Source organism: Carcharodon carcharias, chromosome 11 (assembly GCF_017639515.1).
Source record: "Carcharodon carcharias isolate sCarCar2 chromosome 11, sCarCar2.pri, whole genome shotgun sequence".
In the NCBI taxonomy this organism is placed as follows: Eukaryota; Metazoa; Chordata; class Chondrichthyes; order Lamniformes; family Lamnidae; genus Carcharodon; species Carcharodon carcharias.
In genome coordinates this window covers 29,459,867-29,473,420 of record NC_054477.1, presented here as the reverse complement: position 1 = coordinate 29,473,420, position 13,554 = coordinate 29,459,867, and the positions used below count along the sequence as shown (strand labels likewise).

General features: G+C 43.1%; 1 protein-coding gene across 9 annotated transcripts in view; it reads left to right on the top strand.

The window, feature by feature from the left end:
• The window catches only part of LOC121284238 (CRACD-like protein), a 197,060-nt gene that overhangs the window by 160,138 nt on the left and 23,368 nt on the right, over positions 1 to 13,554 (top strand). For all 9 annotated transcript variants that reach the window (XM_041199549.1, XM_041199545.1, XM_041199548.1 and 6 more), the window contains 2 exons: positions 2,285 to 2,539; positions 6,677 to 8,330. In XM_041199549.1, the coding sequence (XP_041055483.1) occupies positions 2,285 to 2,539; positions 6,677 to 8,330 (1,909 nt within the window). The remainder of the gene's footprint in view (positions 1 to 2,284; positions 2,540 to 6,676; positions 8,331 to 13,554) is intronic.

Below are 13,554 nucleotides of genomic sequence, written 5' to 3'. Positions count from 1 at the left end.
TCATTACAATCAATTGAGCCCACAGCTCTGAATCAGTCTGCCCATCAAAATGTCAGTTCCCATTAGGCCATTGGTATAGTTCCATTACATAAAGTGACTTAAGTAATAATTTAGAATTAGCACTGATTACTCCGTACAAATATATTTGAATATTTATTTTAATAAAATCAATCTTGCAGAATATAAATATTTGAAATTTGTGACAGAATTTCACCTATGAAAAAAATTGGAAGTATTTTATTTGAACAGGAGAGGGTTTTATTGTAGATGGTCATGGTATGTATCTTACACACACCAAAATCCCATTGACAACAAAAAAATGGCAAGCCATTTAATAGCTTGTTGATTACAGGAGCAACGTTTACCAGGAGAACTCCACGTCCTTTAAACTGTGCATGGAATCTGTGTAACTGAACAGCTAGATAGGGCCTTGGTTTAACACTCCATCACAATTCCTACACTGTATTTCTCTCACTACAACAACAACTTGTATTTATATAGCATCTTTAATGTAATTAAAGATGCTTCACATTGACACCAAACCACATGAGATATTAGAGCAGGTGACCAAAAGCTTGGCTGAAGTGGTAAGTTTAGGAGCATCTTAAAGGAAAAAAAGGATAGGGCCCAATTTTAACTCTGTGTCAGTAGATGGGTATAGAGTAAGTTAAAATCTTGACCTTAGAGAGGTGGAGAGATTTAGGGAAGGCACTCCAGAGCTTAGGTTCTTGACTGTTGAAGGTACAGCCACCAATGGTAACAGAAATGATGAAAGGGCCAGAATTAGAGGAGTGCAAATATCTTAGAGGGTTTTAGGGGTGGAGGAGAGTCCAGAGATAGGGAGGGGTGAGACCATGGAGGGATTTGGAAACACGGATGAGAATTTTAAAGTTGAGACATTGCTAAGGCAGTCCCTCAGGATTGGTGATGACTTGCTTCCATTCCGGTTCAGTGGGTTCTGAGATGGCTGATAAGTCCAGAACATCATCTTCAGACTCTGCCACATGCAGGGGTGGTGGTGCTTGAAGGGTTGGGTAGCTGAGTTGTTTGAAGGTTTATGAATTCTCTCTGGCGCCACAACTTTGTCTCTCCATGCTCCCGATGAATTCTCTCGATGTGTTCATGCCTTCCCAAATGAGCCTTTTCCATTTTGGTTGGTCATAAGCCAGGATCTCCCATGATGGGAATGTCTGACTTCTTCAGTGATGCTTTGAAGACATCCCCAAAGTGTTTCCAATGTCCCTTTGGAGTCTCCTGTAGTGACTGAGTTCCAAGCAGAGAAATTGCTTTGAGAGTCTAATGTCAGGCATACGAGTGACATGTCCCACCCAGCGAGCTGGTTTTGAGTAATTAGCACCTCAATGCTGGGCAAGTTGGCTTGGGAGAGGACATTGCTGTTGGACCACCTTGTCTGCTACCCGGTTCAGAGGATATTGCGAAGACACCGCTAGTGGTACTTCTCCAGTGCTTTGAGGTGCCTGCTTTAGGTTGCCCAAGCCTCCGAAGCACATAGGAGCGTGGAGATCACTGCTGCCCAGTAAATTATAAGCAAGGGAAAAGTAATGGGTGACTTAGTATGAGTTAGGACACAGGCAGCGGAATTTTTGGATGACTTCAAGTTTACAAAGGGCAGATTATGGGAGGCAGGCCTGGAATGTGTTGGAACACGTCAAGTCGAGAGGTAACGAAAGCATAGATGAGGTTTTCAGCAGCTAACGAGCTGAGGCAGGGGTGGAGTCGGGCGATGTTACAAAGTTGGAAGTCAGCAGTCATAGTGATGATGAGGATATGTGGTCAGAAAGTGCATCTCAAGGTCAAACATGACATAGATTGCAAACGGTCAGGTTCAACCTCAAATAATTGCCAAGGAGTGGGATGGAGCTGGTGGCTAAGGATTGAAGTTTGTAGTGATTTAACTGTGACTTCCCTTCAAGGGTACATCTTTATCTGTAAAGCACCTTAGGACATCCAGGGACTGTGACAGCTGCTATATAAATTCAAGTTCTTTATTTTCTTTCTTTCTAAAGGATGCCACCAATACAGCACCCCTGCTGTGCTGCATGAGATTGTCAGGATAGATTATGTTCTCATGTTAGAATTGTAATATTTTTTTCTGGATTGCTAAAATCAAAACCACAAGCCCTCAGCAACATGGCTCAGCATTGCTAGTGACTATTATATTGACTGGAATATTCAAAGCTAAAATGAAACATTTCTTATGGTATCTTGCATGTAGTACTTTATATTCAATGTACAGTTTATATGTAGACTTACTTTTCTACAGATTTCTCCAGGATCTTCCTCTAGGCCTAACAGTCCCCTCTCCGCGATCATTCCAACAAGGTCAAGCTCAAGATCTTGGAGTCCGACATCACCACCAGTTCAGATCTCTTCGTCTGACAGCTTTGTTTCTCCTGCTATTGATTTTAACTCTCCACCTACATTCCCCATTTGTCTCGATAATTCAGCAGCGAGGCACAAACTGTCAGTGAAACCACGCAATCAACGCTCTTCCTCTAAAAGAAGGAGACCTCCTTTGGTAAGTATTATGTATTATATACATGAAACAGACTATTTTCACCCATTTCACCCTCCTCTCCTGAAAGTGTTTGATGAGTGTGAATTAGGCAGGGTATTTGCTATGGGTGTGGGAAACCATAGGCAAGCTATTTTTGGTTCTCAACCTGCTTCCAGCGTGAACCACTTCATAATTATTTAGAAACCTGGTTTTTCCTCAATGCTCTTAAGCCGGGGCCATAGAGGCTGGTTGTATGCTGCAGCCTCCTACTGCAGTGTGTTCCTTTATAGAACGTCAAAATTGTGCAACTATTACCTCAGTGCTTCCTTCGTCCTACCGTCTACAGGTTTTTTAAAATAAAACTGAACGTGTCTTATTATGGCATCCTAGAAATGACAGCACTGGAGGCCATTTGGCCAATTGAGCCTGCACTGGTGCTAGCTCCTTAGTTGGAACTGTTCACTGTAACCCTATTTCTTTAGCCTTTCCCCTACCTTTTCAAGTATTTATCCAATTTTTTCTTAAATGATGTTATAGCCCTAAATCAATAACCACTCTTGATGAATTATTTTATGCTCTAATAACTCTCTTAGTGGAATAAAATTGCTTCTAAGTGTTCCAAGCACTCTGCAAGTGACATTCCTGAGTCTGTGCCCTTCCAAATATGCGCTAGCTTCTAATGTACTTCAACCTTCTTTGTTCCAAGGAAAAGCTCCAGTTTTTCACGCCTTTCTTTATAGCTATAACCTGTCATTCCAGCTCTTGTTCCAGTGAATCTTCACTGTATCGTTTCCATGGCTATAAAACACTTCCTATAGTAGGATACCCAGAATGCCACTCAGTATTCTGGTCTAACTAACAACGTCATGCGCAGCTTTTGTCCAGAGCGAATCTTAGGAGGGGGTGGGTGTGGGTATTTCTTGAACTTCTGTGTTTTTAAGTGGCTTCTTCTGAGTTTCCTTGCTGCCCTTGAGCTGAACTGCATTCCACGCTTGTGGTCTGCTTGTTAGCCTGTGACTCTGTGATGGGGAATTTCTTGCCCTTACTCCACTAATGCATTTTGGGAGAAGTTGAACAGCTTTAAGCTGTTGGGGGATGTATGAGAAGTGGCTGGAGATCTCTGAAGATTTGCGAACGAAGGAAACATTTTCAGCACAGTGGGCTGAATTTTACGGTGGGTGGGGGGAGGGGGTGTGCACAGGTGTATTGCTCCACCTCTCTCACCACCCCATCACAAAAGTTGGTTCCAAACCATCCGAGTTCTTTTTTTTAAAAAAGGCCGACCCGCAGTGATAACACAGTGCTGGCAGCCATAACAAACAGCGAGTGGGACTTCTGTCCCTCAGTGCGCTGAAGTCCCACCCTCAGGAGCTGCTGACCAATCTGATTTCAGAACTCAGTCATGGGGTGCTGCTCGGACCGCAAGCAGGTCCCAGGAAGAAGAGCAATGGATTCCTGGCATAGGTAAGTACCCCGGTCTTATAGGGTGGAAAGAGATGGGGCCCCCTAGGCAGGGATTGGGGAATGAGTTTTGGAGGCCAGGTGGGAAGGCACAAAGGGGGACTAATCATCATTTGACAGATGCCCTCAATGCACACAGGGCAATGCCCCGCCTCCCAAAAATGCACCCCCCTTTTCTTTCTGCTTTTGCGCCCCATTTTTTTCAAAATGGCGGGTAGGCTGCTGATTTCAGCCATTGCCCACCAACTGTATTATGGGTAAAGAGTCAGGGTGGGCGGGAAGGCCGTAAGCTAGCCTTTATGTGCCACCCCGCTCAACAAGAACATGCCTGGCGGAGGGATCATAAAATCCAGCCCAGTGTCTTCTGAAGTAGTCATATTACTCTCAACGTTAACTCTGTCTCTCCACCAATCCTGCCAGACCTGCTGAGTATTTCCAGCATTTTCTGTTTTTATTCCAGATTTACAGCATCCACATACTTTGCTTTTATGTTTTTTGCAGTTTGACTTTTAGCAGCTGCACACTTGCTTCTGACTGCACCTCAAAAGGTCAAAGCATCTGCAGACTTTTGAACGTGCCTAGAACTCTACCCGGTTAGCACCAATGTCAGAGGGGACCATGTGACCTTCCAACGGGAGCCAATTCTTCTTCTTCTAAATGTCATCTAAGGGCCAGGATTGTTGAAAATGTTGGCTCCTCATGAGCCCAAGGTAGCCTTTGCCCCATGGCATCTGGCTCCTAGCATGGAGTTCCTGTTGGATGCATCTCTAAACGATGCCTCGGATAGCTTGGGCTCAACTCCCATGTCCTAATGTTATGGTGCTCTGAGGGAGATGGCTGGAGGCCCGACATCTTGTGGCACTGCTCTGCAGTCCTGGAGGTGAAGGAGTTGGCAGTCAGTACCAGTGCCATCTCCTTCCAGGTGGCAAGAGTGATAATTGTAAGTGGCTTGGTGGTACCCATTCTGTTTGTCCTACCTCCTTTGCTCTTTAATAGGGAATAGATGTCTGAAGGAGTTAGATCACAGATCAGCCACGATCTCACTGAATGACAGAACAGGCTTGAGGGGCTAAATGGCCGACTCCTGTCCCTTTGTTCCTAAGTTCTTTTGTTCCTCAATGCTTTTTTGTCCTTAGATTTATGCCATGCCCTGCTGCCATCTGGGCACATGACTATTTATAATTCTGTCCAAACGTATTAAAAATAATGGTAAGACAGGCAGCGAAATAATTTTAAAGACAAATGAAAGAGGCAAGCAGTGTTTCTGCCATACCTTCTTACCCCACCCCAGTGAACTTCTGAATAATGCTGACTGGGCAGTGTATTTAGAAGGCCACACGGGGCTTTGTTGGTTCAGCTACTCGACTGGTTTTATGCTGGTTGTACACCAATACTTGCACCGATAGATATGACAATTCTCACCCAGGAATCGGCCATGTATGTTCTCTCCAGCGGTCAGTGCTGGTTGTTACGGTACAATAACGTAAAGGTTCAGCAGCAGCATTGATCCAATTGAGCAAATTCTAGACGACATTCTACCTGCACGCCCACCTTTTAAAGATCTTTGTATCTGCAATCATCGATCTCTCTCTTTCTCCACTCTCTCTTTCTCCTCTATTTTGGGTGTGTTCCCCTTTGCTGTTATTTTTACTAGAATCACATTTTTCAGCATCAAGCTGCATCTGGCACATTCTAACTTGTGTGTCTTCCTAGGTTTTCGTTTCAAATTTTCCATATCCCTAATTTATCATTGACAAACTTTGACATCGTTCTTGTGCCTGTGTCCAAGCCATTTATGTAAATGGGAAACAGGAAATCCCAGCATCACACCACTGGTCTCATCCTGCTAAGTATCTATTTACCTACATTTTGCTTTCTGTCATGGTTACCTGCAAAGCTACATTTACTTTACTAATGAGCACCTTAATTTTAATTCATTTGGGCCTGGTAGCTTTTCAATTTTCATCGTACTTTTTAAAAACATGTTTGCTTCTTTTCTCCAGTAGTGCAGCTTCCACACTTGCATATCACCACAATTAGTCTCCTCATCACATTCTTTCTTTGACTATCTTCTCTTTTGCCTTATTCATTTATTCTTGGTGCACCACACCCTGTACTATCTTGATGACCTTGACTCTACGCCTAGATTTTCCAATTAAAAATGCACATTTTTATTTATTCAGGGGATGTGGGCGTTGCTGGCTAGGCCAGCATTTATTGCCCATCCTTAATTGCCCTTGTTCAGGGCACATTTAAGAGTCAACCACATTGCTGTGGGTCTGGAGTCACATGTTGGCCAGACCAGGTAAGGAGAGCCAATTTCCTTTCCCAAAAGGCATTGGTGAACCAGATGGATTTTTACAACAATCGACAATGGTACCATGGTCATCAGACTTATAATTCCAGATTTTTATTGAATTCAAATTCCACCATCTGCCGTGGCGGGATGTAAGTCCAGGACCCCAGAGCATTAACCTGGGTCACTGGACCACTAGTTTAGCAATAATACCACTACGCCATCACCTCCCCTAACATCTTACCCTATTTTACCTTTCTAATTTTGCTCATTCCCAAAAAGGTAAGCAAACTAAAAGGCCAGTTTTAATTTTTTTTTGCCTAAGTAGTTCATTTAAAGTCAGGCATTAATGCAGAAAATGCACTTGTGATTGATTATGGACATCTCTTATTGTTTTTCAGCGATTACTCTCTGAGGGACCAAGTGAGTTCATGTACAATGTACCTGAGCTAATGGAGGAAAATGAACAAGAAGTCAGTAACTACAATGCTGAGAATGCCAATTCGGAAATAAGTTTGAAAGATAGAACGGAAATTCCATCAACGATTCTCACTCAGGGACAATCTCTGTTACTTACTGAGCCTACAATAGTTCGGTCAAGTAGCACAGAAGTGGATGATTACTCAGAACAAGGAATGGATGAGCTTATCCACATAGATATTGCCACCTCACCTGTTGTTTTGGATGTCAGCGATCTGCTAAAAGCAACCTCTGTACCTGCTGTTCTATCAGAAACTGAAGAAGATGTCAATCTGATGGAATTTGAAATAGTGGAAGTGGCTGCTACACAAATCCCTATGTTACCAGGGTCGACAATTGCATTGTCCGAAGATCCAACTCAAATTGATTTTATTGACCCATTAAAACAAGAGGAGGAAATAAATCTTTCGGGATCTGAAATGAAGTCCACAGCATATGACACCCATGCTGTTTCTATCGATACCTCCTTTGCTAAAGAGACTGTATATCAACCAAGCACTGTTATTCCATCAGACATGTTGACACTGGACTCTGAGAAACCGCTTTCAAATGCCCCCATAGGGACAGAAATCAATGAAGTAGAATTTGTGCAAGAAACTCCAGAAACATCCTGTAAACAAATAAAAGTGGCAGCGACATCAGATGAACCTTCTTTTTCAGAAGCTTGTTCAATCAGACTGGCAGCAAAAGAACTCTCAGATCACAAAGACAGGTCTAATGAAGTGCCTGAAGAATTCAGCAGTATTGCATCGACTTGTACTGAGGTGCATTCCCAACCTGCAGAAACTTCTCAAGCATCCGAGGACCTGCCTGTTTCGGAAACTGTTAATAGCGGACTGGAAAATTTGGAAATAACAGGATTTAAGGAAGTGAACGTTAAAATATCGGAAGACAAAACAATAAGCCAAGAGAATTCATTTAAGAAAAATAATCAGGGCTCCTTCAAATTCTCAATTTCCTCAGCATGGAACAGGTCTAAAAGAGACACCAAGAAATGGAACGAAGGTGAACTGACAGCAGATTCAGACATTTCGCATAACAAATTCCCTCAGAAAGCCAGTGCATTGCCTGGAAAAGAGAAAAAAGAAAAAGATGTAGAAATACCACTTTCCGAACCTTCAGTCGCTAAAATCGATGCACATAAACCAGAAAAGACAGAGGAAGCACAAGGCAAAGTTGACGATGGAAGAGGACTGTTTGGTGTTAAACTCCGCAGTACTTCCCATTCTCTAAAATACAAAGAGAGTTCTCACTCCGAACATAAAGAAACAGTAAAACGCCACAGTGCTGATGCCACTTTGGATTCGGGTGGTTCAGCTTTGCAACCCAAGGCTGAGAAGATGGAAGTCAAGAAGCCACTTGAAGTATCCCTTGGCGACACATTAAAGGATGATGGGAAACTGAAAACTAAATCCTCAGAAAGCCTTGCTGTGAAGCCACCCTTACCTAAAAAACCTGTCCTACAAAGTGTGAGCACTACAACAACAGCCACAGAGAAACCGAACAAGCCAGTCAAACCTAATCAGGAAAAACTGAAAGACACAGAGAAAAAATCAAGTGTCAGTAAAAACTCTGGTGAGAAATTTCATGCTTGTTGAGCTTAAAAAAACAAATTAAATGCAGGAGGATTCTATGTGACCTTTCTCTACACTGAAGTTAGACCTTTTTGGTGCTGATTTTTAACAGTTCCATTTTCCTGCTTTCTCCCAAACTAATCCCAATGTTCTGCATGCTCCCTCTCAATCTCTCTCTCTCCCCCCTCCCTCTGCCCCCCACCCCTCCCTCCCTCCCTCTCTTTCTCTCTCCATGAGCTTCAATATTCTTCCAGTACTTTGTTGCTTGCTGTGATTGATTTAACGTTGATCACTACCCGTGACAAAGTATTCTACATTTCAATAACTCCTCCTTGATTTAACGTTGATCACTACCCGTGACAAAGTATTCTACATTTCAATAACTCCTCCATAAAAAAAACAATCTTCTGATCTTCTCCATTGTGTATTTAGTGCTTATTTTGTGATAATGACCTTTGCTTTACATTCTAATTGAAATAGTTTACTTGCCTGATTCTCTTGTTGCTTTAACATTTCTCACAAGTCCTCCTTCGGTCTTCATGATTTAAGAGAGTGGGGGGTGGGGGTGGGGGGGTGGGGTCGGTCACCAGGCCTACCTGTTAAATCCAGCCTCCCAGATATATCTATACCATGATTTTTACATTCGTATTCAATCTCAAAGTCCCATTTGCTTTCTTAATGGCATTTTGTAACCTATTAGGAATTCACTATTAAGAACTTTTAAGAATTTGTACACCTAGATGCCTTTGTTTCTCCTGGCATTGTGAACTTTATGATTTAAGATATACTTTTATTCTTATGTGTCATCTCATGTTTACTGTAGTAAACTGCATCTAATTTTTTCCAATTCTTTAGGCTGTTCATGTCATCCTGTAGTCTTCTGCATTATACCTGCCAGTTTTCTATCATCATTTTACATCCCTCCTTTTATGTCTAAGTCTGCATTTTTTACATATGCAAGAAACAAAAGTGATTCCAACCCTAATCGTTAGACACTCTTGTTAGTCAATATCTGAGAAATTTTCATTTAGTAAAATATTTTCTGTCTGCCTTTTTACTCATCTTTCTCTCTCTCTCTCTCTCTCTCTATCCACAAGGCCTAATTAGAATATTTGTAGACTCTGCTAACTTTTTTTTCCCTGTTCCCTAAAGTCCTTATGATTGGAATAGTCAGTTTTCAGAGTGGTACCATTTTTCAATAATTATCATTTTGTACTCTACGCCTCATTATTACCTCAGTCAGGTCAAATAGGTTGAGAATATTATTTTATTCGTGGCTCATTATTAGTGCTGAATGCTCAATTTTTAAAATTCTTTTATGGGAACTGGGCGTTGCTTGCTAGGCCAGCATTTTCATTGCCCATCCCTATTTGCCCTAGAGGAGATGGTGGTGAGCTGCTGCCTTGAATCGCTGAAGTCCCTGTGTTGCAGGTACACCCACAGTGCTGTTAGCGAGGGAGTTCCAGGAATTTGACCCAGTGACAGTGAAGGAATGGTGACATATTTCCAAGTCAGGATGATGCGTGGCTAGGAGGGGAACTTGCAGGTGGCAGTGTTCCCATCTATCTGCTGCCCTTGTCCTTCTAGGTGGTAGAGATTGCAGGTTAGAAGATGCCGTCTAGAAGCCTCGGTGAGTTGCTGCAGTGCATCTTGTAGATGGTACACACTACTGCCATTAAGAGAGTAAAGCGAGTTTCAGCAATAAGGCAATTATGGATAGTTAACACCATAATGCCTGAATAAATACCATTATTAGTATAATTATTTAATTCATTTGATACCTAGCCTGAAACTATCACTGATGCGATTATGGACAGTTGTGGTAAATGAATTTGAGTTGGTGGGCTGAATTTTCAGGATGGCAAGGGCTCCAGCAGCCCCGATGCCATATTATGTTGTAACGAGCGTTAATTGGTATAAGGTGGGACTTCCCACCCCTCACTCGGGAGGAAGTCCCTCCCCCCAGGCACAGCACTGCAGAGTGACTGGAAGAGGCACTGCAGGAAGCCGCCTGGCACCAAGTCCCTGGAACCGGAGGACAGGCAAATGGCAGATGTCCCAGGATGGGGAGGATAGAGAAGGCCTGGGGGTGAACAGGATCTTGGGGGACAGGAGGGAGGTCCTGACGGGTCACTGGGCCTTAAGGGGAGGGTGCCCTCAGACAGAAGGGGGCTCCTGATGGAGGTGCCCCCCCACAACCCTCGGCCCACTCCCCATCTGAAATTGAACTAACTATTTTCGTGATCCCCCCCCTCCCCCCCCCCCCCCCCCCCGCCCCCCCCACCCACCCCAAACCCCTGAGCTGTCATCCGCCCACCAGCCTAAACTACAAAATCGCTACAGTTGGGATGGACAGAACCTGAAGGAATCCCATCCGTTTACTTTCATGCTCCCTCCCCACCTCGGAAGCCACTGGGGGAATGTAAAATTCTGCCAAGTGTGTATATGCTGACTAGTCTTCACAACAGTGACAGGTGTATAGCATCTGAAGGACTGGTTGCATTATTTTCTCAGAAATCCTTTATTAATCCCTGGAGACAAGTCATCTTTTGCAGATACAAATTAACAATAGGTAACTTTTGTGTTTTGACAATATTTAGTCAAGTAATGCCAACAATCTTGTGAGGACTGAGAGCAGATAATAATTAGATTTAAATCCCTTGTAATATTGCACCATGTGCCTCAGTATGCTTAGTATAGAATTAAGACTGTTTACAGAAATACTTATAATATTTTGGATTGATCTCATTATGTTTGGGCAAGTTCAAGTGCAAAATTGTTTGCTTGATTGAATATAATCATGGTATATTTATTCTGTAAGTTTCAAATGAAAGAACATCACTGATACAAAGACAAAATCATACCTTGAGAAAAACGTAGTAATAAAATCCACCCATTATGTTAACCCTAGCCTGGTAGCAGGTCCAGTTAAATTAAACAGTCCTAATTCATAGGGGATGATTTTTTGGAAGTCTTTCAGCCATTGCTCACCAAAGAAACAGTTGGCTAGCAGTGAAAAATCAGTGGTGAGGGTGGTTATTTTTTGGGGGAATCTCTGCTACCCTATGGGTGACAAACTGCTTCCCAACCACTTCCCCCTCCCCCCACCACAACGCAGTTTTCATGTTTTTGCAATTGGTATAGTGTGAGGAGTGGTTTTGAAGTCAGGAAATGATGTCCCCCAACTACTTATGATGATTTTATAGTAAAGTAAACGTTTATTAAAAGAATAATAGAAAACACAATTGCACAATGACCCCGGATAACGTCGGGCAGAACTCTCGACCTCACCCCGCGTCACTTCCGTTTTCAGGTAGGCGGGGGCGCAGCCGAATCAGCTGTGCACCCGCCGACCTGTCAACGGCCTGTTGAGGTCTAACCTTAGGGTTGGCGGGCAGGCCGGGAGCCCTGGCGGGCTTAAGAAAAAGCATGAAACCTCATCCACGGGCAGGATGAGGTTTCATGAGGGTTTTTAAATATTTAATAAAGGTTTCACTAAAAGTGATGGGCATGTCCCAATTTATGTGACAGTGTCACATGAGGGGACATGTCAGGGAAATTTTGTTTTTGTCTCTTTAACATTTTTAAATTTGGAGGCGATCTCCCTGAGGCAGCACTTAGCTTCAGGGAGATGAGAGCGCTCTTTCGTGTGCATGCGGGAAAGAGCGTACTCTCGGCTGAGGGAATCCCCCTGGCTGCACAGGGAGCGCATAGTGCTTCCTGCTGGATGTCATGCTGGGCGGGCCTGCACACCCCCCTCCCCCCAACCGATGGGGGGAAAATTTTTCCTTTAAACACCAGAATGGCTTCACACAGTAAACAGTTCCGCAAATATTAATTTAACTTTACCCTTGGAGCTAACCTTCCCGTTTCTGTTCAGCAACTATCCTTATAGATTTTAGAATCCATAGGAGTCCAGTGATTTTTTACCACAAGGGGCTTTTTCCTTGGGGTGTCCACTGAGGCTGGCAGCAACTGGTTCTTTCAGTGTGGCCTTGTTCACATTATCTTCTGGGAGTTCTGACCAGCTTACCCTGCTGTCTTCTGGGAGATCTGAGCAGCTACACCTTCAGTATTTCCTTAAATTCCTTCCCTTTGATCTCTCTATTACCTCAATCAGTCTCTTCAGAAATGCTTTCTTCCCAGAATTGATTAAATTGTTCTTTACTTTAGCACTTAGACTTGTAAAAACAAAGTTGCCCTACCTTAATTTCACTTCCTTATACCTTTTTACAACCTGTGCATACCTCCTTTGAACTAAAACAACTCAATTCAAAACTATTCCTGTTATTATTTCATGTAAAACTCGATTGAAGTTCCTCTTGGTTCATTAACATATCAAAACCACTGTTGGCTTTAGACCCTTGCAGTCACTCTAGCTCTTAATCCAAATACCACCTGACTTCCAGTACACAAGAAAGTGTGCTAGGGTTATTACTATTAGAAAAATATTACAATATCTTGTTTTCTTGAAAAGTGAACATCCAATACCCATTGATGTTCTGGAGTTATGTTGCTCCGGATCAGTCCCCATACCAGTCCAGAACATTGCTTCCATCACAATGAATGGAGCCGATCTGATTGTATTCCTGTAATATATGTTACTGGAACCCCTCTGGAGGGAAGCAGAAGAGTAAATCATCAGCCCTGAGGTAATCCATAGGTAATCTATGTGTTTAGAAGTACGTATTATTAGGAGAGCTTGGAGGAATACTTTGAACTGATTTTCCTTTCCTTTTAATGATTCACCTGCGCTCGGCTGCAAGACATTCAATGTGATTTGGACAAGCTGAATGAGTGGGCAAATGCATGGCAGATGCTGTATAATGTGGATAAATGTAAGGCTATGTACTTTGGGAGCAAAAACAGGAAGGCAGATTATTATCTGAATGGCTATAAATTGAGAGAGGGGAATGTGCAACAAGATCTGGGTGTCCACGTACACCAGTCGCTGAAGGTAAGCATGCAGGTGCAGCAGGTGGTAAAGAAGGCAAATGGTATATTGGCCTTCATAGTGAGAGGATTCGAGTACAGGAACAGGGATGTCCTGCTGCAATTATACAGGGCCTTGGTGAGACCACACCTGGAATATTGTGTGCAGTTTTGGCCTCCTTATCTGAGGAAGAGTGTTCTTGCTATAGAGGGAGTGCAGCGAAGGTTTACCAGACTGATTCCTGGGATGGCGGGACTGACATATGAGGAGAGATTGAGTTGGTTAAGATTAT